Raw genomic sequence first — 27,586 nt, 5'->3', positions numbered from 1 at the left:
GAGCTTCCAACACATTGGTACACTTGTGCAACTCCAAATCAGGTGGATGGTAGATACAGTCGCCAAACTTTGGCCCCGGCAACTCGCCTTTCGTAGAGCATATTCCAGCAAGTACATCTTTGAACACACTTTGAGAAATGCTGCTTTGGACTGTGACTCAGTTGTCATAGCAGTGACGCAGCACGCCTGTTTGGGGTGTGTGGTGTGTGTTTAGCTGTTGCAAGGTACCTGTGAAGAAGCTTTCTGACTTTCCAGTTTGCGGGTTTCTTTTAAAATTTAAGATCAAAAGAGAGTCCATTAGTCATTGGTATAACTTTTCCCAAGACAACAGCTGTTGTTCTTGACTTCGTTCTTGGATATTTCTGAATCAAAATTTTTACAACAGGGTAGTTGACCATGTCATCCCTGGGTAAAAGTGTACTTGATAAAGCAGGCAAACTCAAACAATAAACCCCATGAAGAAAGCAGCAAAACTACAGCATGTGCTGGAGTCACCATAGTGGATCTAATCAACATGTCTTTAAAATCTGAAGCCTGGCTCTCTCTCCAGGGGACACTTGCTCTCCTGCTAGTGGTGGAGCTGCAGGCGGGCAGCCTGGACCTGGGGAGGGATTGCTCCAGGTGCGTTTTGGGGCTTGATATGCTGTGATATTAATCACATTTACTGTTACCTGTGAGACATTGTTACAAATGGAGCCATCCTGGGTCCCGGGGGCTTCTGCAGAAGTCAAAAGTTCAGCGAGGGGGCTCTGATGTGCAGAGAAGGATTACACCCTCACGGACTTGCTCTGAACTCTGAAGACACTGATTTCATTGTTTCTGGGAGATGTTTCCAGGTGCTTCTGCTATGTTGAGCTCTGTGGTGGGTCTGTTCAGTGGCAGATTTCATTTGCTTCAACTTTGCCTCGTGGCCCAAGGCTGAGACTTGGAGGAAGAAGTCGTACAGGAGGGCAGCACCAAGGCAGCTTTTGTTCTAGGCCAGGGAGGGGGCAAGGGCAGATTGCAGGTCCCTGAGACCTCTGAGGTGCACTGGCCCCCTGCTGCCAGTCTTTGCCCCTCACGCTTCCGGGTGGTCTCAGCACTAGGAGCCCTCCTGTCTTCTGGGATCTTGTTCCCTGTCATGTCCTGACTGTCCCCAGTACTCTCACCCTCCCTTCCACTGGCTCCTTCTCTCAGCCCACAAACTTGCCTCAGTCATTCATCAGAACATTTTTTTTTAAACCCATCTCTTACCCTTGTACATGCCACAGCCTAGCCCACGTCTCCTTCCCTCCATCATCAGCCCCCAGGAGCAGTCTGCTGGTCCCTGCATCCCCATTCTGCTCCTCCTACCCTTGTCCCTGACACCCGTGCCGGTGCTGGACCTGGTGAACCATCCCAGTGCTCTGAGCATTTGAGAGCTGCCCACACCCCTCCTCTCGGACAGCCCCTGCCCAGCCCTTCCTGCCTCCCTTGGCATTATTGTGATCACCTCTAAGGAAGCAGCCCCCAAATCCTCTGCCCCCCCCCACCTCTGCAGTGCCCCCCTCCAGCCTGCAAATCCAGAATGCCAGCTGGAGTCCAGCACTCCCTCCTGTCTCTTCTCCCAGCTTCCTGGCTCTCAGCTCTGTCCCCTGCTTCATTCCCCATGACCAAAGGCTGACAGCTCCTGAGATCCTGCCCAGGGCAATGTCCCCATCCCTGCCTCCAAGGCCACTGCAATCTCCAGGGAGACCCTCATCCTCTTGACCGCGCTGGCTTTCCTGACCAGTCATCCCAAGTTCGTCCCTGCCACTTCTAGCCCACAGCCCAAGCCAGCATCCCATGCATGGCTCCTGTTACCCTGTATCCCTCCTCAAACCCCATCTCGGCCCCACAGGGCCTGCAGATGAAAGCCCAGTTTTTTTTTTTTTTTTGGTTTAACAGTTAATTTCTTTTTTTTTAAATTTTATTTTATTGAGTTATAGTCAGTTTACAATGTTGTGTCAATTTCCAGTGTGGAACACAATTTTTCAGTTATACATTAACATACATATATTCATTGTCGCATTCTTTTTCACTGTGAGCTACCACAAGATCTTGTATACATTTCCCTGTGCTATACAGTATAATCTTGTTTATCTAGTCTATATATACCTGTCAGTACCTACAAATTTTGAACTCCCCATCTGTCCCTTCCCACCCCCCACCCCCCTGGCAACCACAAGTTTGTATTCTATGTCTATGAGTCTGTTTCTGTTTTGTATTTATGTTCATCTTTTTTTTTTTAGATTCCACACATGAGCGATCTCATATGGTATTTTTTTTTTCTCTTTTTGGCTTATTTCACTTAGAATGACATTCTTCAGGGACATCCATGTTGCTGCAAATGGCATTATGTTGTCATTTTTAATGGCTGAATAGTATTCCATTATATAAATATACTACATCTTCTTTATCCAGTCATCTGTTGATGGACATTTAGGCTGTTTCCATGTCTTGGTTATTGTAAATAATACTGCTATGAATATTGGGGTGCAGGTCTCTTTTTGAAGTAGGGTTCCTTCTGGATATATGCCCAGGAGTGGGATTCCTGGGTCATATGGTAAGTCTATTCCTAGTCTTTTGAGGAATCTCCATACTGTTTTCCACAGTGGCTGCACCAAACTGCATTCCCACCAGCAGTGAAGGAGGGTTCCCTTTTCTCCACAGCCTCTCCAGCATTTGTCATTTGTGGACTTTTGAATGCTGGCCATTCTGACTGGTGTGAGGTGATACCTCATTGTAGTTTTGATTTGCAGTTCTCTGATAATTAGTGATATTGAGCATTTTTTATGTGCCTATTGAACATTCATAAGTCTTCGAGAATTGCTTATTTAGGTTTTCTGCCCATTTTTGGATTGGGTTGTTTGTTTTTTTCTTATTAAGTCATATGAGCTGCTTATATATTCTGGAGATCAAGCCTTTGTTGGTTTCATCTTTTGCAAAAATTTTCTCCCATTCCTGTAGGTTGTCTTTTTGTTTTACTTATGGTTTCCTTTGTTGTGCAAAAACTTGTACGTTTCATTAGGTCCCGTTTGTTTATTCTTGCTTTTATTTCTATTGCTTGGGTAGACTGCCCTAGGAGAACATTTTTGAGATGTATGTGAGATAATGTTTTGCCTATGTTTTCTTCTAGGAGGTTTATTGTATCTTGTCTTATGCTTAAGTCTTTGATCCATTTTGAGTTTATTTTTGTGTATGGTGTACGGGAGTGTTGTAGCTTCATTAATTTACATGCTGCTGTCCAGTTTGCCCAACACCGTTTGCTGAAGAGACTGTCTTTATTCCATTGTATGTTCTTGCCTCCTTTGTTGAAGATTAGTTGACCAAAAGTTTGTGGGTTCATTTCTGGGCTCTCTATTCTGTTCCATTGGTCCATATGTCTGTTTTTGTACAAATACCATGCTGTTTTGATTACTGTAGCTCTGTAGTATTGTCTGAAGTCTAGGAGGGTTATTCCTCCAGCCTCTTTCTTTTTCTTTAGTAATGGAAAGCCCAGCTTCTTAACCTTGAGGGTGTTACCCTGACACCCCTCTCCAGCACCCCCTCCTGACCTCCTTCCACCACCACACCTGGGCCTCTCTAGCCCCTGCACACACCACACCCTCTGATGGTGCCTTCAACTGGGCCTGAGAGGGGCCAGTTGAAGGGCGCGTCTCTTAGTGGACACTGCTGGGTTTTTAATGTAAGCCATTCCTATTTGAAGGTTAGTGCTGTGTAAATAAACCAATCAGTAAAGCACATAATGCATACTCCCTAAGGACCATTTGAAGGGTCCACAGGCCGGGCTACTGCCAGCTGTGTGCTCCAGCCCCATCCCAGCCGCCTGGTGCGTCTCCTCCCTCTTTCTCATTTGCTCCCTTGGGAGGGAGCTGCCCTTGGCCCTGGCAGCGTCCCCTGCCGTCCGTTGTCCCCGGTGCCCTTCCCCATCGCTGGGCCGGAGAGCTGAGGGTGTGACCAGGGATCTCTGTGCCCAGGGATCTTTGGGCAGCGCCTGGAGGACACCGTCCACCACGAGAGCAAGTATGGCCCACGCCTGGTGCCCCTGCTGGTGGAGCAGTGCGTGGACTTCATCCGGGAGCGCGGGCTCACCGATGAGGGCCTCTTCCGCATGCCCGGCCCGGCCAACCTGGTGAGGGACCTGCCAGGATTCCTTCGACTGCGGGGAGAAGCCCCTGTTCGACAGGTGAGCTCCTGGGATGGGGGCACAGATGGGGCCACCCGCCCATTCCCCCTGCAGGGCCTCCTCTCAGGACGCCGGCTCCCTTGGGCAGAGATGGGGAGTGGGTGGTAGGTGGGATGGTGCCTTATGTGTGCCCAGCCAGCACCCCCGACGGGCAAAGTGCAGGGCACAGAATCACTGCAGCAGCCCTGGGTCTCCCCCGGGGATGGATCCTGCCCCAGCCGGGGCCCGCTCACCTCCATGCAGGCTGTACCCACTGCGCATGCCTGGAAGCCCACCTCAGCAGGAGAAGAGAAGGGCCCCTACAGGCATCGCCTGGGACTCCAGGCCTCCTGCACCGTCTGTCTCTTGGCTCTGCCTTCTCAGGAGGACCTACCCCCAGGCTCCTTTGGTGTCAACCTGGAGCTGCAGCAGCTCCAGCCCCACATCCTTGCAGGTTTTGGATGAGGCTGGGGGAGCGAGTTTCCTCCACTAGTCTTGGGCCAGTGCACATCCCAGTCTGTTACTGGGGCTTATCCGGTCCTGGGCTTGACCCTGGGATACAGCCAGAGTCACTTAGAGCCCGGGAATAAGAACGGCAGGGAAGAGGTGGCTGTTTGGGGGCCTCGTCTCTCTGACAGGACCCTCATTGTGGGGCAGTTATTCATAGAAAGTTCTTTCTGCATCAGGTGAACCCCAGTCCCCATGGGGCTTCTGCCCATTCTTCTCAGATCTGCCATCTGAGATGGCAGGGTCCCCTCTGTCCCAGGACAGGCCCACAGGTTTCTGCTGGCCTTTTCAGGTCCCCTCTTGGGACAGAACACCCCCAGCCCTTCCAGATTCTGCCCAGATGTGTCACCACAGCCAGGAGAGTCTGTCAATTTCTTTTTAGATGTGGAGTCTGTGACTGGCCACCATTTCCTAGAGGAGATCTGCTCAAGGGGGGTGCAAGGGTTCCTTCACCTGGAGCCCCGTGAATCTCCATCCGACACTCTGAGCATGTAGTCCAGTATTTACAATCTCAGTGAGCTTGTGGTCCACTCTGAACCCCGTCTAGTCAAGCCTCATCCATCCTGTGCAGTCAGATGTTGGGACTGGAGATAGCTTCAAATAATGCCCCTTCTGTGGTTCCTGGAAACTTGCTCTTCACTTTGGGGCTTTTCAGAGAAGGGACCACAGCCCAGGTTGCCTCTGACCCCACACCCTGAGCTCTCCTCTGGCTGTGGATGACCACAGCCTCTCCTTTCTCTGCCTCCCCTCAGCGGGAAGGTGCTGAGGAGCTGAGTGTGGTGCGCCAGTGGGAAATCTAAGGGAGGTGATGTGGTCAGTAGCCAGAGGAACCCTGGGATCCAGAACCAAGGGGGAGAGTCTGGGGGCAGACGTGGGGCATCATCTGTTTAAACAGGGCAACAACAGGGTGTGGGAGCGAGTGGGCACACCTGGGAGGGGATGAAGGAGAAGAGAGGGAGGGGTACAACCTGAGAAGCTCTGCTGTGGAGGATGGGCTGGAAGTGATCCTAGGAATAGAAACAGAAATGGCAGAGGGAGACTGAAGCCCAGGGAAGGCCCGCCCCACTCTGCTGAGAGGTCAGGAGTCAGGACTGCACGGTGGGGGAGTCTGAGGGGCTCTGCCTCTCTAGGGGGTATACAGCTGGTGGGCCAGGAGGGGAGAGGACCCAGCCTGAGGCTTTCAGGAGCTTCAGCTTGGCATAGAGCATGTGTGCAGTGCAGGCAAAGCAGAGGGAGGCACTCCAGGGAGCTAGGTTTTATCCTGAGTCCTGGGAGCCCTGGCAGAATTGGAGGAGGCAGTAGCCAGATCTGGTTTGTATTTGTAGAAATCCCCTGGGTTGGCATCAGACGTCGGACAGTATGTCTGGATCCCTGGGAGCTTCTGAAAGCCCAGATTCCAGGCCCTGCCCTCTCCGCTCCTGTGGAATCAGACTCGGGGCAGGGGAGCGGCAGGGGGAGTGGGAATTTGCATGTTTAAAAGCCCCCAGTGATTCTGCTTAACAACCAGATTTAGGGGTCAGTGGTCAAGGGGGAGCCGCTCACTGGAGCTGGGGTGAGTGGGATGAGAGGGGGCAAGGCAGGCCCCTCTCTGGCCCCCTAAGCCTCAGCTTCTCTTCAGCCTCTCTTTCCCCCTGCCCTCTGCTGGTGCCCCGACCCTCTGCTCCCATCTGGAGTACCCCACAGTAAACCCTGCCCTCAGTGTGCTTACAGTCTTTTCTTAAATGGTCATGTGTCCATTTTGTGGATTAGGACCCAAGGCTAATCCCATAGAACTTGCCCCAGATGCCCAGATGTGGCCTCTGCCCAGCCAGATTCTGGCCTCTTTCCCAGAGCCCCTTGCCCTCCACTTACATCCCCCCTCCAAAAAAGTCCCTCTCTCTGAGTCCCTGCTCACCCTTCCAGAACCATCCTGTTACTCCCTCCTGTTACGTGGGGCCTCTTGTCCGTCATCCACCCTTGCCTGTCCTCCGCCCCCTGAATGTCCGGGCTCCTCCACCTGCCTTTCCAGGGCCCATCTCACAGTGTTCCCTGCACTGCCACCGCTGCCCTGGCCTCTCTGGGTGCCTCTCCCTTCTGGAAACTTCTCCCTGGGGTATCTGACACCGTTCTCTCCCACTTCCTGGCATCTCCTCGGCAGCTCCTCGGCCCTGCACTTGTGCCCACCCCCTACACAGAGGTCCCAGGGCTCCTCTTCTTCACTCCCTGACAGAAGGGTCCCGGGGCCCACACTCTGGCAGAGGTAATCCAGGCTCACTCCCTGGGCGTAGACCACACTCTCCACCAGGATGAACTCTGGCTTCCGGTCCTGGGCCCGCTTTTCATAAAGAGCCCCACTGGGCTTGGAAGCTGCAGTCACACCTGTCCCTCCCTGGTTCCTGGTCCACAGCAGCTCCTGCAGCCCTGACCATGCTGTTGAGCGTGGAGGAGGGTCTCCCCTGTGCCCAACCCTGGTGGCTCCAGTGACTCTCACACCCTCCTTATGACACTCAGCATCCATCCGTTGAGTGAGAGCATGGGAGGCTGCTGTGAATGAGACAGACAGTAGACAAGGTCCCGCCCTCATGTGGCTGGGACAAATGACAAGTCATGCACACAGGGAACCAGCCCAGGCTCCTATCACCCAGCCGGGGGCCCCCTCCCGCCTGGCCCACGGCACAGAGCAGGGCATGCTCCTGGCTCCCAGAGCAGATGGGAGCAGCAGGCAGCTTGGCCCCCAGCGAGGTAATGGTTGGTGCCTGGAAGCCAGCAGAGGGGCTGAGGTGAGAAATAGGGGCTGGGCCGCCGCGTGGAGAGTGGATTGTAGGGGAGTGAGGTGTACAGGGGACAGGCAGGAGACCGTGGCTGTGTTCTGGATGCACTGGGTGCAGGATCGGGACGGGTGACAGCACCTGCCCTGGAAGGGCTCCCAGGCTGGTGTGCGCCCGTGGTGCTGTGGGCTGTGGAACATTCTCCTTGAGTGCTGGGGGTGAGGGCTGGATTCAGGGACGGAGGGTTGGAGGGGAGTTTAGGAAAAAAGTACCAAGAAAAAGCCTTGTGCCAACTGTGGGGAGGGCGGAGAGGAAGTGCATTTCTAGGAATGGAGGAAGGAAGGTGAGGCCATCAGGGCAAGGCCCTGGGGAGGGGCAGGGCGCCCTGAGCTGGGGCTGCCCCACTGGCTGGGCCGGGCCTCCCGGGCCCAGGAGCGCTGTGAACCACCAGCAGCCAGGAGGAGCCAGGAAGGGGCTATGGGCATGGATGCCGCCAGCGAGGTCTGCAGAGTGGAGGCCACTCTGCGTCTACTTGGCCCAGATCAGAAATGCACCCCCACTCCTCTGCCCCGGGGGAGGTAGAATGGCTGGCCCTTGTCCAAAGGCAAGACCGCTGATCCTCCTTGCCTCCTGTCCTGCCCCGCCACCCACCAGTCCTCCTGGGCTCCGGCTCACAGAGTGGCTGGCAGTGAACTCGTGAACGCCCCAGGTCAGGGAAGGGGCGCTGGGCTCAAGGCTGGGCACCCACTGGGGCCATAAGCACCCAGGAGGTGAGGGTGTTGGCAGAAGAGGTGTCTGGGAAAAGGCAGTGGGGGTTGGGGTGGGCATCAGGCCAGTGGAAGGGGGCCCTTCACTCCCACCGCTTCCCTAGCCAGCTGTCACAGTGCACGTGCGTGTGTGCTCACACACGTGCTCACAAGGACATGCTAGCAGAGGCTGCCCCTGAGGTGAGTGGTGCGAGGTGTTGGTCACTCCTGCGGTTCCTTGGTGCCCCGGCCTCACACATGGCCCCCCGCCTGCAGCACCACAGACGTGCACACGGTGGCCTCCCTGCTGAAGCTCTGCCTGCGGGAGCTCCCCAAGCCCGTAGTCCCCTTCGCCAGGTACGAGGACTTCCTCAGCTGTGCCCAGCTGCTCACCAAGGACGAGGGGGAGGTTAGTGGCTCATGGGGACCCATCTTGTGGGGGCTGAGGGGGGCCTGCCAGTTGGTGGGGGAGAATGTGGAGTCAGGACTTTTCATGACTTTTCCTGGCACAGATCCTGGCTTGCAGCCTGCTCTGTGTGTGTCTAGGGTTCAGGGTGCAGCCCTGGAGTGGCTTGCTCTGGTGAGGGGACAGGCCTGGATCCTCACAAGCCTGGCCTGACTGCTCCTTGAAGGGAGACGGGAGTGGTGGCACCTCCTGGTCAACTGGGGCCCGGCTACATTGGCGGAGAATGGATGGAGGTCTGGACTCTGAGTCCCAACTCCCCTTCACCAACCCTTTCCTCCAGTAAGAGAAGAGCTGGGGCCACACTGCTTTGAAATGCTCTTTTTCTCTCTCAATCCCAAGGGGACTCTGGAGTTGGCTAAACAAGTGAGCAGCCTTCCCCTGGTCAACTACAACCTGCTCAGATACATCTGCAAGTAAGTGACTGGGGTGGGGGCTCCCGTTCCCCGTGCTCCGGCTCCGTGCCCTCCATGGAGCCTGGCTCTGCTCTCGCCTGCACTTCTCCCTGAGTGTCAAGCCAATAGGAAATATAAAAGGACACACCCCGCACTCTTGGAGCACACAGGCCCCTTGGGAGCAGGCGGGGTCACACAGTCCTGAGTGCATCTTTCCTGGAGGAAGGGGACGTAGCCTGTTCCTTCTGCCTCCTCTGGGTCTGCCTCCTGACCATGACCTGGGCTCAGGTGGTGGGAGAGGACCTCCAGGGTGATCCCCCGCCAGCCCTTGGGTCTTCCTAGGCATCTGTCCCCACTGCAGGTGGGAGAATTGTGTCTCTCCATGCCAACGACGGGCCCTTGTCCCTGTGGCCTTTGCTTCTGATGGCCCGCTGAGACCCCAGGGGAAGCTCTGCGCCTTCCAAGCCTGGCAGCAGCAGCTGGCTGTGCCCGGCAGCTGTGGAAACACGTGGGTGCAGCCGAGCATGGGGGCCTGGCAGCTCCCAGGAGATCTGGCATCAGGATTTGCTTCTCTGCCAGCTGTCTCTTCCTAACTTTGAAGGTTTCTGGATGAAGTTCAGTCCCACTCAGATGTCAACAAGATGAGTGTCCAGAACCTGGCAACCGTTTTTGGACCTAATATACTTTGGCCACAGATAGAAGACCCGGTGACCATCATGGAAGGTGACGGGCGGGGTGGGCGTGGTGGTGCTCGGTGCTCTGGGCTCGCTTTGGTCCTGGGCAGGTCCTCAGAACCCTCATGCCAGGCCAGCGGGACCGGTGGCTCCATCCCTGGGGGCTTGGCAGGAGCCTCCCCGGACGGCCTCGTTCCTCTCCCGGCTCCTCCTCCCCCGTGGGGTCAGCTGTAGAAGGCAAATCACGGGGTCATAGGGTACAATTAGAATGGCGGGGGGCGGGGGCGGGCAGCGGTGTATAGAAAAGGTCGGTGTCCTTGCCCTTGAATACACACAGGTGTTTTTGCTTTATTAAAGTAATTTCAAGTAAGTAGTTGTCATAGGCTTATTCTGGATGTCAGAGCTTTGCAAACCCTGGGGATCTTCTGTTCAATAATGAAAAAGAATAAAAAGATAAAAACTAGCAGCCATAGCAGCTGCTTTCAATATGCCAGAGCCTCCACCGAGGGCTTTACTTCCATCACCTTGTTTGAACCTTGCAAGCAGCCCGAGCTGTGGTTACTGCCCCCATTTTACAGATGATCCAGGCCAGGAGGGACAAGCTGACTTGTCCTCCAGATTTTTCAAAGGGCACAGGTGCAGGCTGGCATGGAAATGAGAGCCCTGCTTGGAGACCTCACGGAAGATGGTCCCCAAGGGGTTTGTGAGAGTCTTGCCGCTCACAGACGGGAAACCCACAGCCAGTCCCAGTGCACCCAAGGGGTGCACAGACTGGCCAGGGCTCAGGCAGGACCCCCCAACCCCATGCCATTCCTCACTGAGTGTGACCTGCGGGGGGTGTGAAGGGTGTGGGGTGGCTCTGGGGCTGCTCTGCTCCCCTCCCCCAGCTGAGGGTGTGGCTCTTGGGTAGTGCTCATGCCCAGCACCCCCTTGGCCTACTGTAGGTCTCCCACCCCAGGCCCCAGAGCTCCTTCCCACCTGCCATGTTGCACGAATGCCTGAGGGCAAATGCTTACCCTGATGACTTTGCTGAGTTCCTGCTTCACTTGCTCTTCTGGACTAAAGATTCTTTACTTAATTTTCCCCACGATTCTCAGTTACATCCAAGCATTTCACCCACCTTATCATGTCGAAGCCGCCCTCCACTCACCCGGCTCTGGTCTTTGGTTGAGGATGACAGGAGGCGAGGAGGCAGGTGGATCAATACCCTGGACCCTCTGCAGTGCCTCCCTTTGTCGCTGACCCCTCCCCCACCGCACCGCCTCAGGAACCGAGTCCCCACAGATGCCACAGGCTGCACGTCAGGGGCCGTGGCCTGGAGAAGAGGGGTTGTGTGTATGGGTGTGTGACTGTGTTTGCATTGGGGGGACTGTTCAGGGGTGGCTGTGTGGATTTGTATGTATGTGCATGGAATTGTGTGTGTGTATGTGGCTGTGTAAGGGATTGTGTGTGTGTGTATGACTGTAGGGGATTGTGTGTGTGTTATGACTGTGGGGGGGATTGTATGTGTGTGTGTTGTGTGTATATAGGGTTGTGTGTGTGCGCCCACATGCACCTATAGGACATCTCTATTCCCTGTTTCAGTGTCCTGTGCCCTCCAGGGTATGGACAGTCAGGCACAGCCATTGTGGGCTGCCCAGGGCGGTGACATGGGGCAACCGGGAGGGCTCTGCAATCGAGGTTGTGGTTTCCAGCCTCAGCCTACACTGGCTCACCCCGCAGCCCTCACGGGCATCGTGCCTCTCCTCCCCCCACCAGCTGGTTGGGGTGGGCGCGAAGTGCCTCTCTGTGCTCCTGGCCCCACGTCGGAGGAAGGGGATCTTGGGCACGGTCCTTCTGTCCATGCCTGGACTTGGAGGGTGTGGTGTCCGTCCTTTCCTTCAGGCTGGCAGATGGCAAGCTCTCATGGAGTCCTCACTTAAAGGGCAGCTTGATCTGGGGCTACAAGCAGGGCCGGACACCCTGGGTCCGAGCTGTAGCTTCCCCTGACTCCTGGGAGAGGTTCTGGAGAGCCTGGGCTGGAGGCCCTCACATTCACAGCCAGGCCTCTCTCGCTGCTTCTTCCTGGCAGGCACTTGCCTGGTCCAGCACCTGATGACCGTCCTGATCCGCAAACACAGCCAGCTCTTCACCTTGAGGACCACAGAAGGGCCAGCCTCCCCACATGGGGGCCCCCCGTGCACCGTGGGATGGGGCCCGGAGGAGGTCACCAGGGACAGCCAGCCAGAGCCTGGCAGCCCCGGCGCCCCCGGCCTGCCCTCGCACAGGACCTCTTCTCTGGATGGGTCCGCCGTGGCGGCGCTCTCCAGAACCTCTCCCACGGGCCTGGGGAGCCGACGCGGCCCTGCTGCCACCAGCCCTGGGAAGAAGGTGCAGACTCTGCCCAACTGGAGGTCCTCCTTCTGGCAGTCGGGGTCCCGGTCCGGGAGCCCGAAGGTGGGCAGCGCATCCCTGGAGGTACCCATTATCTCCTCCGGAGGGAACTGGCTCATGAACGGGCTGTCCTTCCTTCGCGGCCACCGCTGGGCCTCCTCGGGAGACCGGCTCAAGGACTCAGGCTCCGAGCAGAGACTCTCCACCTACGACAACGTGCCCCCAGCCAGCCTCTTCCCCAGCACGTCCAGGGGGGCTGGCACGCCGTGGTCTGGGGCCTCCTCCTACGAGGCCTCGGCCAGGGGCTCGGTCAGCAGCTGCACGGCCTGCCGGGCCAGCGACTCCTCCGCCTGCAGCTCCCTGCACACCGAGGGGGCCCTGGAGCCCTCCCCCGCCCCCAGCAGCAGTGAGGAGTGCAGACCCCTGGGCCCGGAGCGCGGCCTGGATGGGGTGGGCACCTGCATCAGCAGCAGCGAGCCCAGCGAGCCGGGCAGCCCGGCCCGGGAGCACGCCCGCCGCTCCGAGGCGCTCCAGGGCCTGGTCGCAGAGCTCAGGGCACAGCTGTGCCGGCAGAGGACTGAGTACGAGGCGAGTGTGCAAAGGTAAAGGGCTGTGGCTGCAGGGGTGTGCGAGGCTGGCCCTCCCTGGCTGGGCAGAGCGCTCGCAGCCAGCTGCTCACTGGACACCGGCCCCAGGCAGTCAGCCTCTGGAGCAGGGCTCAGAGCCGCCAGCTGCCCTTCTGGGAGAATGTCCCCAGGACAGGGCTGGGAATGGAGGGGTGGGGGTCCTATCCTGGGGAAGTGTGGGAGCTGGGGCCCTGGCATGCAGTCAGAACGCCTCAGGGCCTGCTGAACCACTGAGTGAGTTAGAATCTCAGCCTGAGCTGCTCAGAGTGACTCGGAGTGGGAGTCCCTATGTGGCCCTCAGGTAGGGAGGAGGCCAGCCCCCAAGGTGTGTTGCAGCCCGGGCGCTGTGTGTGGGGGCAGGGCCCACGTGCAGTGCAGGCCCCGGACCGGCCTGGCTGGCTGACCGTGCTTGGGCCTGGCGTGGAGTGAAGACTCCTGATCGGAATCCAGTTTCCTCCGAGGAGGGAGCTGGCCGTGCTGAGCCCAGCCCTCACTCCTGCTCGGTCAGAGGGCACCTCGTGCCACTCTCTAAGTCTTGCTCACTGATGGGCCCTGGTTCCATCGTCCCAGCCTCCCTCTGAGGAGGGTACTTTCCAGCTCTGAGAGGCTGAGTTCCCCGGTGAACGTCACCAGCAGAGCCCGCACTGGACAGTGCTTCCATCAGCATCTCAGACCCCTTAGCTCCGCTCGCCCCAGGCCTGGTGTCAGCCATCTGGCGTATGATAGCAGAGGGCTTCAGCAGGTTCTGAGGGCTGCCTTTTCCCATCAGACTGTGGAGATGGAAGGGATTCTAATTCTGAGCCTGGGATTTCCACAGGGAGATGGAAAGGCAGCACTTGGCCTTCCTGTTCTGCTGTAGCCATCTCGTGGGTACCTGGGGTGTGTCAGGCGTGTACAGGTGCTGTGTCCACGGTGGGAAGATGGCAGGAAAGGGCAGTGGCCCCTGCCCTGGGGGAGGTCGGGGGTGGGAGTCACAGCAGGTGATGTCTGAGCCAGGACTTGAAGGACCAACAGGACTGAGTTGAGGGAGGAGGAGAAAGGACACGGTAGGAGAAAAACCCTGGGGTTTAAAATTGTGGATAAAACCCACACTGTCAGCACTGGGTTGGAACTGACCAGGCAGAGGTAGCAGTGGAAGCTCCCTGCAGGCTCGCTGGGAGGTGATGACTGCTGAAGGTGAGCTCAGACTAAACTGCGGAAAGCCTGGAGGTGCCCTGGGCGGAGGCTGGCTGAGGATGGCCTCAGAGTGGGGTGAGGACCACCTTCTCGCTCCCTCGGCTGTTTATGGGGCTGGCTTGAGCCTCTAGGCCTTTCACCGTCTCAGAGGCTGGGGTTCTCAAGGGGAAATGCAGTGTTGTCACCTGGTGGGCTCTGGATTCGAGTCCCTGCCCCTTGTGTATTGGCTGAGTGTCTGGGCAGGCCCTCTGGGCACAAGTGACCTCATCGGTTTGTCGTGAGGAGGAAGTGATGTAGTAGGTGGGGGTGCCCGGTACAGACCCCGGCACGTCCAGCATGCTCGCGTGACCTGCTTGGTGGGTCGGAGGTCAGGCAAGGCTCTCAGAGACAAAGGGAGAGCAGCGGCAGCCCTTGGGGGGCTCTCGCTGGCAGAGTGGCCTGGCCGTCATCCTGACTAGAGGGGGTGGTCTAGAGGGACACAGGTAGGACTGGGGCCCCCTCCAGTGGGTCTTTGGGGAATATGTCTGCCCAGTTGGAGTCTGGTCTGTGAGGGGCGGGGAGACCAGCTTTCTGCCCTGCCTCCTGGGACTCAGAGCCCCTCCCCTGCTCCCTGATCCCTGCATTCCCCAGACACCTGACTGTGTTGCTTGTCTGCAATGCTGGGGACACGGCTATGACCCAGACTGATCAAAATCTTGCTCCTATTTGGTGAGAGTGGGAGGGGGAACAGAGAGACCATAAACAGGATAGATTTAAAAATATGTATGTTAGAAGCTTAGGTAGAGGAGGTGAACAAAGGGGAGCATGGGGGAGAGGGTGGGGAGGCACGGCTGGGAGGGGGCATCAGTGCTGTGGGCAGAAGGCCAGGTGCAGAAGCCGGCAGCTGAGGGGGGCTGGGGCTGTGTGGGCAGGTGGAGGGAAGAGTGGGGGCACAGGGGGCCGAGAGGCCTTTTGGCAGGAGTGATGCCCTGATTTTATTCCCAGTGAGATGCGAAGCTGCTGCAGGGCCGTGAGGACTTTGATCACTTTGATGAGTTACCCTGGCTGCTGCGCTCAGGGGCTCCTGACGGGGCTCAAGGGCAGACAAAGTCCAGTTAGGAGGCCCCGGCCACCCAGGCCAGAACTGCGGGTGGCGTGGACCTAAGGGGCAGCAGTTGAGGTGGGAGAAGCAGCCAGATTCTGAACATGTTTGGAAGAGTTTTTCCAGTTTTGATTGGATGTGGGGAGGGGGAGGAAGGACTGACTTGAGGGACGTTTTTGTTTTGGCTGCGCAACTGGAGGAAGGTAGTCACTGGGCGGGGAGCCTGGGGCAGTGGGAGGGTGACTTGGGGAGGGAGGGTCAGGAGCTCGGTGGTGGGCCTGTTAGGTTGGAGATGCTTATTAAGTTTCTGAGTGGAACCGAGGGAGATAAAGATCGAGAGCTGTCGGCACGGAGCTGGTGCTTTTGAGTCTGGAGGCTGGACAAGGTCACCCAAGGAGCGGCGTGGAGGGGAGGCCCAGGCTGTGCCTGAGAGCAACGGGGGTGGGGAGGACCTGGCAAAGGAGGGACCCGGACTGGAGGAGAAGCAGTGGGGGGAGGTGTCTTCTTTCTGACAGCAGGCCCAGTGCTCAGATGGGGGTGGGGGTGAAGGGAGGCTCTCTCCCTTCTCCGTGCTTTGTGTTCAGTGGTTGAGGGTGGAGGCCTGGGCCTGGGTCTGGGTGCTGCGGGGAATCGGTATTTGCTACACACACACACCGTGTACCAGGTGGTGCGTGGTGCACACGTGGTCTCCTTGGGCCATTGTAGCTACACTGGGGGAAGGTTGTCCCCTGCTTTTTAGGAGAGGGCACCAGGGCTGAGAGCAGTCTGTGTCCCACGCACAGTCACATGTCTCAGTCAGCCCGGGTCCCAGGGGCCAGGCACTGGACGTCCCTCAGGCCTGACAGGAGCACGTTGTCTGGTGGAAAAGATGCTGTGCCAACGTCTGCACGGTGCGGTGCCCACCTCCATGGGTGCCCGTGGCAGAGCCCTGTGGTAGCAGGAAGGAGCAGAGGTGTGTGTGAGCTGCTGGGGAGGATCAGGAGACGCTCCCCAGGCGGTGCGGCCTCTGGGCCGGGGTGTGGAGGCTGAGTGGGAATGGAAGATGAAGTGACATCCCGAATAGGGTTTCCTGTGAGTCACTGGAGCTCAAGGGGCCTCGCAGGAGAGCAAACTCAGGGACAGGTTCCTGCTGCCCTCTCAGTTCAGGGCCCAGTCCTGTTCTCTGCCAGCCAGTGGGCCATCCCTCAGCAGGACAGTTGGCTGGGCCGGAGGGCAAGTGGTCACCTGTATTTGCGTGCAGACTCAGGGAGGCTCGGCCTCGAGTGCCAGAAACCGAGGGAGGGTCTCTGGGGGTGAGCCCCCTGCTGGCTCGGGGTGAAGCGCAGGGTCTTGTGAGGAGACGTGGTCCATGCGGCCTCGCCTGGCGCCGGGTCTGAGCCTGCACCGACTGCACCGTCCTCTCCCACGTGCCAGGCTGACCGACCATCCCACGTCTGCAGACGGTGGAGCCCACCTGGCAAACCCTGTGGGCCCAAGTCTAAAACGTCTTCTCAATTTTTTTCTTTTTTTGACATCTACTCATGGTATTTATTTACTTGTCTGTCAAGTTGGCAGAGATTTCTTTAAATTGTAGTACAGTTGATCTACAGGGTTGTTAGTGTCTGGTGTACAGCATAGTGACTCAGTCACACATATACGTTATATATTCTTTCATATTTTTCATTATAGGTTATTTCAGGGAAAGACAAATATCAAATATCACTTTCTTCTTGATTTTTAAGACTCGGAGAAGGTAGTGCCGACCTGAGGAAACGAATGTCACGGCTAGAAGAAGAGCTGGACCAGGAGAAGAAGAAGTACGCGATGCTGGAAATAAAGCTGCGGAACTCAGAGTGGGTGCGGGAGGACGCGGAGAAGAGGAACCAGCTGCTGCAGAAGGAAATGGAGGAAACCTGACTATTGGGGCCAAAGGTGCCAGAGCCCCAGAATAAAGGAGTGGGGGGAACTCACTTTGTGCCTCGTGGCACACCCTCCCGTCGGCAGGGAGGAGCCAGAGCCTCTGCAGCTGGGACCTGGGCCTCTGTGGCGCCCAGAGATGCAGAGCTGGCTGGAGAGGGAAGTCCTGACACACACCACCGCACCCCTGGGATGCTGGGGGGCACTGTCGGGAGCCTGAGCCCCACACGGGTTCTGGATGCAGCTCTGACCATGCAGGCTGGGGCAGGCATCAGAGGGGACAGTCCTGTTGCCACTGAAACAGATGACACCCAGGATCCGAGCAGCCCCCTGGGAACATTTTGCATTTGTTAAATCTGCTCTGAAAGCATGATGCCTTGATGCCTGACTCCTTTTTTACTGTCACGCAAAGTGAGGGTTACCAAGTGACCTCCTCTGTTTCTCACAAGGTTGGGAGTCCTCAGGGTGTCCTGTGCATGGAATGGCAGGGGGTCTTCAGGAGTGGGGTGTGAAGCACCCTAGGGAGCACCCAGCCTTGTCATGGCCACTGAAGCTGGCCGTAGGCGCACGTGTGTGTGTGCTCTCAGCTCCACCATCTATGCTCCAAGCATGAGGGTTTTCCTCCCTCCCTCTCCCCACCACCTGCTGACCCAGGGTTCTCTGACCCAGAGTCTCAAGGGGCAACAATAAAGGGCAAAGACAAGACCTTGGCCATGGGGATCATCCCTGTGCCCTGCTTACCATGGCCCTGGGCGGGCACTGCATCACTGGTACCTGGCTGCAGCGCTCAACAAAGTCACACAAATGATCCAGTTTTCCCTGAAAAGAGGTGTGGTTGTGAGGGATCTACAGGCATAGATGTTGCCACTAGAGGGGTCGTGTCCCCTCTGACTTGAGATGGCCTCCCAGGGCTCTGTCCCCACCACCACCCCAAGACAGCACTGTAGCCTCCACCTGGGGCCACACACCAACAGAATGCTGGCCCCATCCTGAGGGGGAAATCCTTTTGCTAGGAACCCTGGTGGTAATGGTAGCATGAGCCCGCATACATTTTGGCCTCTCTTGGGCCACTAGGTCAGGAGGCTTTTGGCTTTTCTCTGGTCCCAGTGACTGTAGTCCACTGCCTGTAGCTCATTTCTACTCGGGCCGTGCCTTACGGGCCCAGGCCTGTGCACGAAGCGGCTCCCCTCCCCTCCTGTTCCCTAGGGTCCTTCTCACCTCCATCTGTTTCATCTGGCCTCCTTGGCACCCACAGGGGACAATCACCGTGGGGCATGTCTGCATGGGACACGTGTCCTCAGGCTCCTAGGAAGAGAAAACCCTGTCTGCTTCCTCGTCTGGCAGCTCCTGGCTGCAGACACATGACATCTGTTGCCCCAGCACCTGTCAAGTTCTGGTCACTCAGGGAATGTTTGCTGGAGAATCAAGGACACATGAGCAGTGGCGGGCACAGTAAGACAGTCCTCCGTGTGAGACACACGCTTCTGCTTCACAGAGATGGGCCTTCTACAAAGGCCAACAAACTCTGTCCTGTCCCCTTGGTGCCTGGAGTTGCCCTTGTTGGAGAAGCTGGGCCTGGGGCTGTGTCACATGATGGAGGCTGTGGGGGGCGGGTCATAAGCAGGGATGGGGTGTACTCACCCGAATCTGGCAGATCCAGCATCCCCAGGCCACACTGCAACCAGCGCAGATGCCAGCCTGGGCAGTGACCCGGTTTCCCACCAGACCTCAGGCCCAGGTCCCCTTTCTTGGGACACCATGCCCCTGCTCCAACTGCCTCTTATGGACCCTGGTTTGGGCACCCACCCGGGTGAGCCACAGCCTGCTCCCCTGTCCCTTGGTCCCTGGGCTCACCTGGGCTGCACCCCCTTCACAGCTCAATGCCCTCCTCCCTCCCTTCTCAGTGCCATGTCCTTAAAGGTCACCGCCAGCCAAGGCCCTCATGCTGACAACAGACAGAGATGAAGACCAAGGGAACAGAGCCCAACGGACTCAGAGTCTGGAGAAGGGGGACCAGGTCCGTGAAACCTGAGGGTCCTTTTCCAAAAGCTCACCTGAGTCCTGGGGAAGGACCATCCTACAAACATCCCTTAGGAATTGACAAAAAGCCCATTTATTTCAGGAGGGATCATAGCTGTTCCTGAAACAGGCTTCACCGTGTTGCTGATTCAGTGACAAAGGCTCTGAATGAGGCTGTGCTGGGAACATGGGGAGTGTGTTTTCTGGGTGATACTGGTGAGTCCCATGTCCTCCCTGGGGTCACTCTGTGCCTCTCTGTCACCATCCTCCTCCTGCCAGCTCTCCCTGCCCAGGTAGGTGGGAGCTGGAGGGGTGGAGGGGACGTATCCCCATCGGCGGCAGGAGGCCTCTCTGGCGGGTCAGTGTGTGCATCAGGCAGGCTGACAACATCAGGACCAAACACACCACTTACCTTTGCTCTTTCCTGGGTTGGTGGTGGCTCCTTGACGGTCTAGAATGGAAGTGATCAAAGTTGAAGTGGTCAAAGTCCAGTGCCCATAAAGTTTATCTCCAACGAAGTGACACCTTTGGGGACAGGCCTCTGGCATGAACTGGCTCCTTCTCCTCCCACCCCAGCCTGGGGGTCACAGCTCCCTCCATAATGACTCTTGTCACCTCCATCCATCTTTTTCCTGCCTACTTGGTATGCAAAGAGGAACAATCACTGTGGGGCACGGTGACATAATCATAGGTTGGAAGGGGCCTGTGGGGCTCTGGCTTGGCTTTGCAGACAGGAGGGGACCCTGCTCAGCAGCAGCAGGCGGACAGAACATGGGCTTTGGGGTGTGAGTCTGGGTGTCCCTTGCCTGAGGGTTTGTAACCAACAGGCTCCACCTCCCTGAGCCTCAGGCTCCTCATTTATCACAGGCAAGTTGGCCCCTCCCTGCAGGGTCGAGGGGGAGGCAGGCAGACTAAGGCTGCTGGTCCCTGGTAGAGGCCCCCCTGGGAGTCTCACCAGCAGCCCTGACGTCATATGAAGACAAGAGAGCACTCCGACCCCTTCCTCCTCCCCCCTCACCTCCCGTCCCCACAGCCCCGGCCTCCCAGCCCTCAGGGGTGCCAGTCCGCCCCCCTCACCTGGCCTCTCTCTCCTTACATCCCCTCTTTGCAGAAACCCGACCTGCTGCTTCTCTGCTGGTTGGCGTGTCCTTTCTCAGCTCTGCTTTGCCCTCTTCCTCACCCAGCTCTCTGGCCCCCTCCCTGGGCCAGTCTCTGTCCTTGGCTATTGTCCTACTTTATCAGGACACCTGCCACACCCCCTGAAGGTGACATTTACCCTCAGTGCCCCACAGGCTCCCACACCAGACAAGCCACCAGGCCGTGAGCTCCTGTGGGCGGGGGTGGGGCTGCTTCATTTCTGTCCCTCTGGGCCCAGGATGGAGCCCTGCACATAGTCATGTGACATAGTCATGACTGAGGAAGGAGTGACGGAAGGCAGTAGAGATGTGGAGGGACCATGCTGTTTTCAAAGGCACAGCTGTCCCTGAGGTTAGCATCCACCCAGCCAGTGTCAGAGCAGCGCTGCTGGGCCACGCAGGCGGGGGTGGGGGTGCAGTGGGCACCAGTCACCTTGGCTGGGCCACCCCAGGGCATAGGTGACAACTGGCATCCTCTCTGGGGCTTGACGGGTCTGTGTGTGTCCCGGGGACACAAGCAGAGACCTGCAGCTGTCAGGCCGCTGCACGGCTGGCACGTGGCACCAGAGAAGCAGGGGAGGACCCTCTGTGTGTGGGGTCTCAGGCCCATGCCCACACTCCACCCTGCAGGTCCTGGGGTCAGAAGACAGGAGGAGTCTGACAGCTGCCAGCAATAGCGGGCTCAGCTGGAGCCCCTTCCCCCTGGATGTTCTTAAACTGCTTCCCCCCAACCTGGGCTGACATGGGGGTGTTGCGGGGGAGCCGTAGTCAGTGATGGAATCTGAGCACCAGCTCCCAGTGGTGAGGGGCCCCGGCTTCTAGATCCTGTGTGGGTCACTGTGGACTCCACAGGACTATGTCTCACTGCACATCTGACAGTGCGTCCTGCTATTTCTACCACTAGGGGATGCAAGTGTAGCTCACAGATAGTCAGCAATTTGCCCCGGTTTGTGCCTGTGGGCAGCAGAGCTCAGGAACGGACACTGCTCCATCTGACCCCGGCCTCGTGCACTGCAGCCGTGCTGTTCAGAGCACGGGCCAGGCCCAGCTCCCGAGTCTGCGTCCAGCTGCATCTGGCTGAGTGCTGGTCCCTGTGGAAGCGTGTGCTCGTCCCCCAGCCTCAGCTGCACAAACGCCAGTGATGTGGACACGTGAGCCGGCACACACAGTGCTCACTGCAGAGAGAGGGCTCCTGTCAGAAAAGGACCTGCACAGGGTCCTCCCCGCACTAATGCGGGGACCCTCCTGGGGAAGAGAGGGCAGCCCTGTCCAGTTCCAGACCTCAGGGAGAGGCCTTCCCCATCTAACCGCTGGGTGTAATGCTGGCTGTGAGTATTCGCGTGATGCCTTTGTCAGGCCGTGTTCCTAGTATGATGCTGGGATCGAACTGAGTCCAATTTTTTTCTTCATCTCTTGAGACAATCATGTTTCCCTTCTCCATTGGCTGATGTGGTAATTTACATTGAGAAATTAAATATTAAATCAGACTCACATTTCTAGGGTGAACCCTTAATTAGTCTTGATGTATTTTTTTTATATGTTGTTGGATTTCATTTGCTAGTATTTTGTTGAGAGTTTTTTTCTTTTTCCTTTAGTTTTATTTACTTTTAAATTCTAAAGACATTTATGTTCTGTTCTATTGCTTTAAATTCCACATTGTCAATCTCTAAATTACAATAGATTCAATGCTTATGACTAGTCTTTTATCATTATGTCTCAAGTTCTGAGTATTCTGATTCACCTCCTTAGTTGGCTAGGTTTCCTTTCTTTTCTTTCTTTCTTTCTCCCTCCCTCCCTCCCTCCCTTCCTCTCCCTTCCTTCCTTCCTTCCTTCCTTCCTTCCTTCCTTCCTTCCTTCCTTCCTTCCTTCCTTTCTTTCTTTCTTTCTTTCTTTCTTTCTTTCTTTCTTTCTTTCTTTCTTTCTTTCTTTCTTTCTTTCTTTCTTCTTTCTTTCTTTCTTTCTTTCTTTCTTTCTTTCTTTCTTCCTTCCTTCCTTCCTTCCTTCCTTCCTTCCTTCCTTCCATTAATGAGGCATTTGCCAGTCCTCTGTTTACAGTGAAATGTAAATAAAAAGATGCTAACCCTGAATGAGTTTTTACCTATGTAAAAGTTCACTTAACTGTACACAATTAGTGCACTTTATGTATGCTATCCTTTAAAAGATGAGAGAGAGAAAGAAAGAATGTTGAGGCTTTTAAAATAAAAATTTTCTTATTTCTTAATTAAACGTTTGGTTTTCAGTTTTAAAAAATATGTACACTAAACTTTTGGTAATAATTTCACAGTATTTTTGTGTCATTAGGGGACACACCTTAACCTTATACAGAGCTGTATGTCAATTACATCTCAGTAAAACTGGAAGAAAGAAGTAACTAACAACACACACCCCACAACCTGTGGCATACACACCTCACATAAACACTCGCTTATGTGCCCAATGTAGTCATATGCCCAACACATTTGTGTACAACCAACCCATGTGCCTACACCACGCACTCAGACACCACACTCACACACACCACATACACATGCCATACACACTCACTCCACTCAAACCACACATACACCACACATGTTACACGTACTGAAACCACGTGTTGGCAGCACTCCCACAGTGCACATGGGGCACACTCACAACTCACACAAACACACACCCTTGTGTTTACAAGGGCGACTCCAGCTCTTGCCTCCTGTACAGAGACTGGAAGGCGTCATGGTTGTAATTTCAATACAAGACTTAGCTGCAAGCTAGAACGAGGGGCAGGGGAAGGGGGCATGAACGGTGGGGGCATGGCGCAAAGCCACCTCTTCCCGCTTCTCACATCCAGCCCTCACTCACTGAGTTAACGATGCTTTTAAGACCACTGAATCCTGTGTCCACTCCAAATATGTGATCTGGGCTGCCTGCAATTTCCAATATCTGCAAGGGAGAGGAAATGGCTTGGCCCACAGCCAGGGGTTGAGGACCCAGCAGGTCCCATCCCAGGAGACAGGCTCCTGCTTCCTGCCATGTTAGACCACAAGGGCCACCGCCTGGCATCTGCCAGCAGCTCATTCTTAGGGACCAGGAAGCCCCCACCCACACCTCTGGTGTGTAGGTCTACACAGCACTCGTTGCTCATCTGCAGTGGCTGTCTGCTGTCTGAACATTGGGGTGGGCAGAGGGCCATCCTCAGAGTGACCCTGGGACAGCTGCCTTTGAAAGCTTTCCCCAACTGGTTTACCTGTTCTGAATTACCTGGTCTCTCTGATAGTCATTTACACCCACGCAGTATACAATCACCTCCAATTTCCTAGACTTCTGAGTCTAAGAGAAAAAAGTGTCAAATATAATTCACCAAATACATGGAGCACAAAGCTGTTAACGATGGTCTGGGCTCACTTCCTCCTTAGTGTCTTCAAACGCCTGTGGCTCCAGATTTCCATCGGTCAGAGAGATAATCCTGGAGGCAACCTTGTTTTCTGCAGAAGAAGCAGGGAGCAGTCTGGTCAACAAGGCACCGGAGGGCCCTGCCTCAGGCTGCCAGGCCCACAGCGCTGCTCCCCACACCCCCTCCCTGGGGAGAGGCCACCCCGACCCAAGCGCCCGCCATCCAGAGTGCCTGGAGGGAGAAGGGGCCGAGGCCCAGGACCCACTTGACAGATTAGGAGCCTGAGAGCGGCTCAGAGCTCTTCCTGGTGAACCCTCACTACGACCAGATGGCACAGCCTTGGCCCTGAAAGGCCGCTCCAGCGACCTCCCTGGACGAGGACCAGCCTTTCAGGTGAGCAAAGGCAGGAGCTGGGCTCCGGCCCGGGCGGCGCCTGCGGCCTTTCCTGTGGGCTCTGTGGGTCCTGCCGTTCAGGACTCGAGGTCAAGGCACTTGGACAGCAGCCCCCACCCAGCTCCTAGCCTTTCCCTGCAACCCATGTGTCTCTCCTGACAAGAGCCACAACCCTGCAGTCCAGGTGCTGAGGGAGGGCCGAGCACAGCCTTTCCCACTGTCGGAGACTCACTCATAGGACGAGAGTCAACCCGAGGGAGGAAGCTGAAGGGAAAGGAGGCGGAGCAAGAATTGGGGTGGACACAGGTGTGGGCAGCCAGGGGGACATCAAGGCCTTTGTTCCCTCAACTGATCCCTGTCTGCTCGCGGCCCCTGGCTTTCCCCTTTTCTGTCTCGTGCAGCCCAACCGCAGGTCAAGCACCTCACGTCTAATAAGAACCGTCTGGTTCTCAGAAACCTCCCTGGGGGTGGTTTCATCCTCACTGCGCAGAGGAGGAAGCTGCCGCACAGAGAGGGCAAGGACCTCGCTCCAAGAGGCAGCACTAGGAACTGGCCGCAGTGGGTCTGCGCCAGCCCCTGCTGCAGCCCGGGCCTGGCTCTGTCCCACCCGAGCACAGAGAAGGCAGCAGGTGACCTACCTCCCGAGTTAGTTTGTTCAATCTGCTCATTCGCTTGCAACAAAATGAAGGAATGTGGGTGGAGGGCAGTGAGATGAGCCCAAAAGACTCTAAGAACTTGATAAAGCAGAATAAGTTCTCAGAGCTGTGGGGTCTGTACCTTTTTCAATCCTTCATGCATGTTTGTGTCTCCTGTAGGCACTACCTTCTGAAGTTTGGTAAGACCAGCGTGTATTTCTTGTCTGAAAAAAAATCAGAAAAGAGGGTGGTGGAGAAATGAGGGTTGACTGTTACATCACAGCACAGATGTCCTGGTGCCATTCTGCCCCATGCAGACCTGCCTGGACAGAAGAGGACACAAGTCACCCCGTCATGACCTTCCTGCCCACGTCTCTGACATGACAGGCCTTGTTCAGGACTCCTCTGCCCCCTGTTTGGTGAGCATAGGGGATGCTGCTTTGCTGGCCCCATGGGAAGGGTCTGGCTTCCAATGTGCTCATCCCTGTCAAAGGAAGGTGACCTCAGGGACTCAGCAAGGGCCCTGCCTTGACTGTCCGTGGTGAGAGGGGTCACCCAGGGCCGTGCACCTGGGAATCCAGTGCTCACAATGTGACTGGTGAGGGCGCATGGTCCTCCAACAGGAAAGGCTGAGTTTGGAAAAGGTCGTCCTGCTGACACCCCTGCCCTTTCCCATCAGCCCCTGCCACTGACCCCTGAGGTCCACTTGGTCCCTCCAAGCCACTTCCCCTTGGGATCCATGTTAAGGAAGTGGCCAGGCCGCTTCATTAGAGTGGTGGGGTTCCTGGACTTCATGTGCCCCTGGAGAAAGAGACAATAGGCTGGAAAAGAGGCCTGAGCACCATCCACGCAGTGACCCCAGGCTCACCAGGATGGGCTGTCAGCCTGTATTAAAGCAGATGGTGAGGGATGGGCTGGGACACATGAGGTGGGGTGGGGGGGTTAGTTCAGGCTGATCCAGTGTGTGGACTGAGCTATCACAGCAAGACTAAGGGGCTCTCACTCTGGGCCGAAGAGATGCCAATTTGTGGTGAGATCCGAGGGCCCCAGGTCCTGCCCGGCCTGACCCAACCCAGGAGCGCAGGACGCCTGAGACCCAGGGCCAGTGGAGGCCAAACCCAGCTTTGCCCACCTCAGCACAAACACCAGCCCCTCTTCTTGGCACCTGTGGGAAGATGTCTGCTTTGTCGACCGCACTCCGAATGTGCTGGAACTCCCAGCCCTTCACAGTCTCTGGCCCGGGACTGAGCTTGGCCAGCTTCACTCTTGCCTGAGCGAGCCTTTTTCTTGCGCTTCCCCCTGCACCCCAATCCCCACTCCCAGCTCTGCAGGTGGAGAGGACACCAGGCTGCTTATGCCCTCATCAAGCTGTTTGCTTTGTAATGTATCACCCATCACAGACAGATTCACGTCTTTTCCATTCCCTTGAGCCCCACCCCCACTCTGACACCTTCCCTTGAGGAATAGGTCCCCACCTTCACTCTCCAGAGAGGACCCGGAAGACTCTCAAGGGCCTCCCCACAGCTCCCTTGGTTCCGGTTCTGAACCCCTACCTTGGAGGAGGCCGTGGTCCCCCTCTTCCCCGTGGGCAGCTCCTCCACCAGAGGCCCACGCCCAGCCCCCGCTGCCTCTGCCTCCTGCCTGACAGCTCCTCACTGCCTTGTTTTCTTCCACCTCAGACTCACTCAGGTCTCTCTCTCTGAAATGCAGGCCACAGGGACACACAGAACCACACCATCCCCCAGCTTACTGAGGGGCCAGCCCCGCCCCTGCTTCTGCTGGGAGCCGGGCCTGAGGAGCGCTGTCTCTGTGCGCTGGCACCGCCACGTCCCCTCCCCTGCAGCCTTGCTATTGGGCTCCTCTTCTGGTCTGAGCTTCTCTTCAAGGTGCCGAACATGGCTCTGCGCCACAAATCCTGGAGCATTCAGTCCTTGACGTCCTCAAACTCTCTTTGGTATTTCACCCACTGAACTGGGATCCAGTCACTTGCATCATGAGATTTTCAACCTCACAGCTACTCAAGAGAGCCATATCTTCCTATCCCCAGGCCTTTGAGCCCATTGCTGTGTCCATCTACGTCTCACCCAGGATGCTTGCCTCCCTCCTGCACCACATGCCTCCCTCCTGCACCCCAGCCCAGCCTGGTGTTCAGAACCAACTCATGAGCTACCTTGTCTCAGACCCACCAAGGGAACCAGCTTCCATCCCCTGAAGCCCTCAGCACTTTGACAACCCCTAACCCTGCCTTCTGGTTCTGATTCTGCCTCCCTGCCTCCCCCACAAGCCCAGAGCAGAAAGGGACACACACAGCAGGTGCCCAATACAGGCCAGTGTTCATAAAGGGCTCACACATCTGCTCCACCCAATCCCAGAAGTCCTCAGAGCCAGCCTGTTCTAAGAAAAGGGAAGAGCACTGAGAAGACACAGGACAGGTGGAGGACACGGCTTAGAGGGGGAGGAGATGGTCTAGCAGCACAGGGGTCTGCCAGTACCCACCCAGTCAGGGGTCTGTGGGAGCCAGGGCTCTCAGGATGGGCCCTGAGGGGAGCCCAGGACAGCCCAGCCTGCAACTAGTGGAAACTCTCAGCTCCCTGGGTTTCCCTGGACCCCGCCCACCATGACTACCTTTGGGGATTAAAGCAGCACTTACTTGTCTGAGGTGAGATTCATGAGGACGTGGCCACGTGTGGAGAAGGTGACGAAGGACATCCGCAGTTTAGGGCTGGGGAGGAAGCATGTGCTCGTGAGAAGCTATAAATGACACAGGCTCAAAATGAAGCCAGTGAGTAGCCAGGAAGGAGGTGCATGCCCATCGCTCTACTCTCCACCCCAACTCTTCTGCTTTGCGGTCCATTTCCTAAATCTTGGAAGTTCCTGTAACTTTCATGAAGGATTTTAGGAATCCTGGTGAAGGAGGCCTGTGGAGATGTGGGTCTTCTTGGAAGAGAGTGCCAGGATGGCATCCTTCTCCAACCTTATACTCCAATGTCCCATAAAGTGTCTCACTCTGTCTCTCAGACACACACGTGCACATACATGGTGCGCACACCAGGAGATAGACACTTATGCACTCTTGCATGAGGACTTCCCAACTGGCCTCTCCTGGTCTGTAAAATTCTTTGTGCTTTCACTCATCTTCCCTCCTTTACAGCCTTCCCTGCCTTGTCTCCTCTCATCTCAGAAA

The 27,586-nt window shown here is 56.5% G+C and overlaps 1 protein-coding gene and 1 long non-coding RNA gene across 2 annotated transcripts; one reads left to right on the top strand and one right to left on the bottom strand.

The window, feature by feature from the left end:
- The first annotated feature begins 396 nt into the window (after positions 1-396).
- LOC116666858 (rho GTPase-activating protein 22-like) lies at positions 397-17,218 on the top strand. The gene is given in 9 exon segments (XM_032490535.1): positions 397-409; positions 3,951-4,144; positions 4,146-4,186; positions 8,442-8,574; positions 8,971-9,044; positions 9,625-9,746; positions 11,769-12,672; positions 16,675-16,841; positions 16,844-17,218. Coding segments are annotated over 9 exon segments (1,689 nt in total). The 3' UTR covers positions 16,885-17,218.
- A 5,088-nt stretch (positions 17,219-22,306) lies between these two features.
- LOC116667251 lies at positions 22,307-27,227 on the bottom strand. The gene is made up of 3 exons (XR_004324065.1): positions 27,053-27,227; positions 24,545-24,626; positions 22,307-23,465 (listed from the first exon to the last, which is right to left on the bottom strand). It is a non-coding gene; the product is annotated as an uncharacterized LOC116667251 (long non-coding RNA).
- Between the last annotated feature and the right edge of the window lie 359 nt (positions 27,228-27,586).

The sequence above is a fragment of the Camelus ferus genome, chromosome 11, assembly GCF_009834535.1.
Source record: "Camelus ferus isolate YT-003-E chromosome 11, BCGSAC_Cfer_1.0, whole genome shotgun sequence".
NCBI lineage: Eukaryota > Metazoa > Chordata > Mammalia > Artiodactyla > Camelidae > Camelus > Camelus ferus.
The sequence above is the reverse complement of the archived record's forward strand: the minus strand, read 5'-3'. Positions and strand labels throughout refer to the sequence as shown.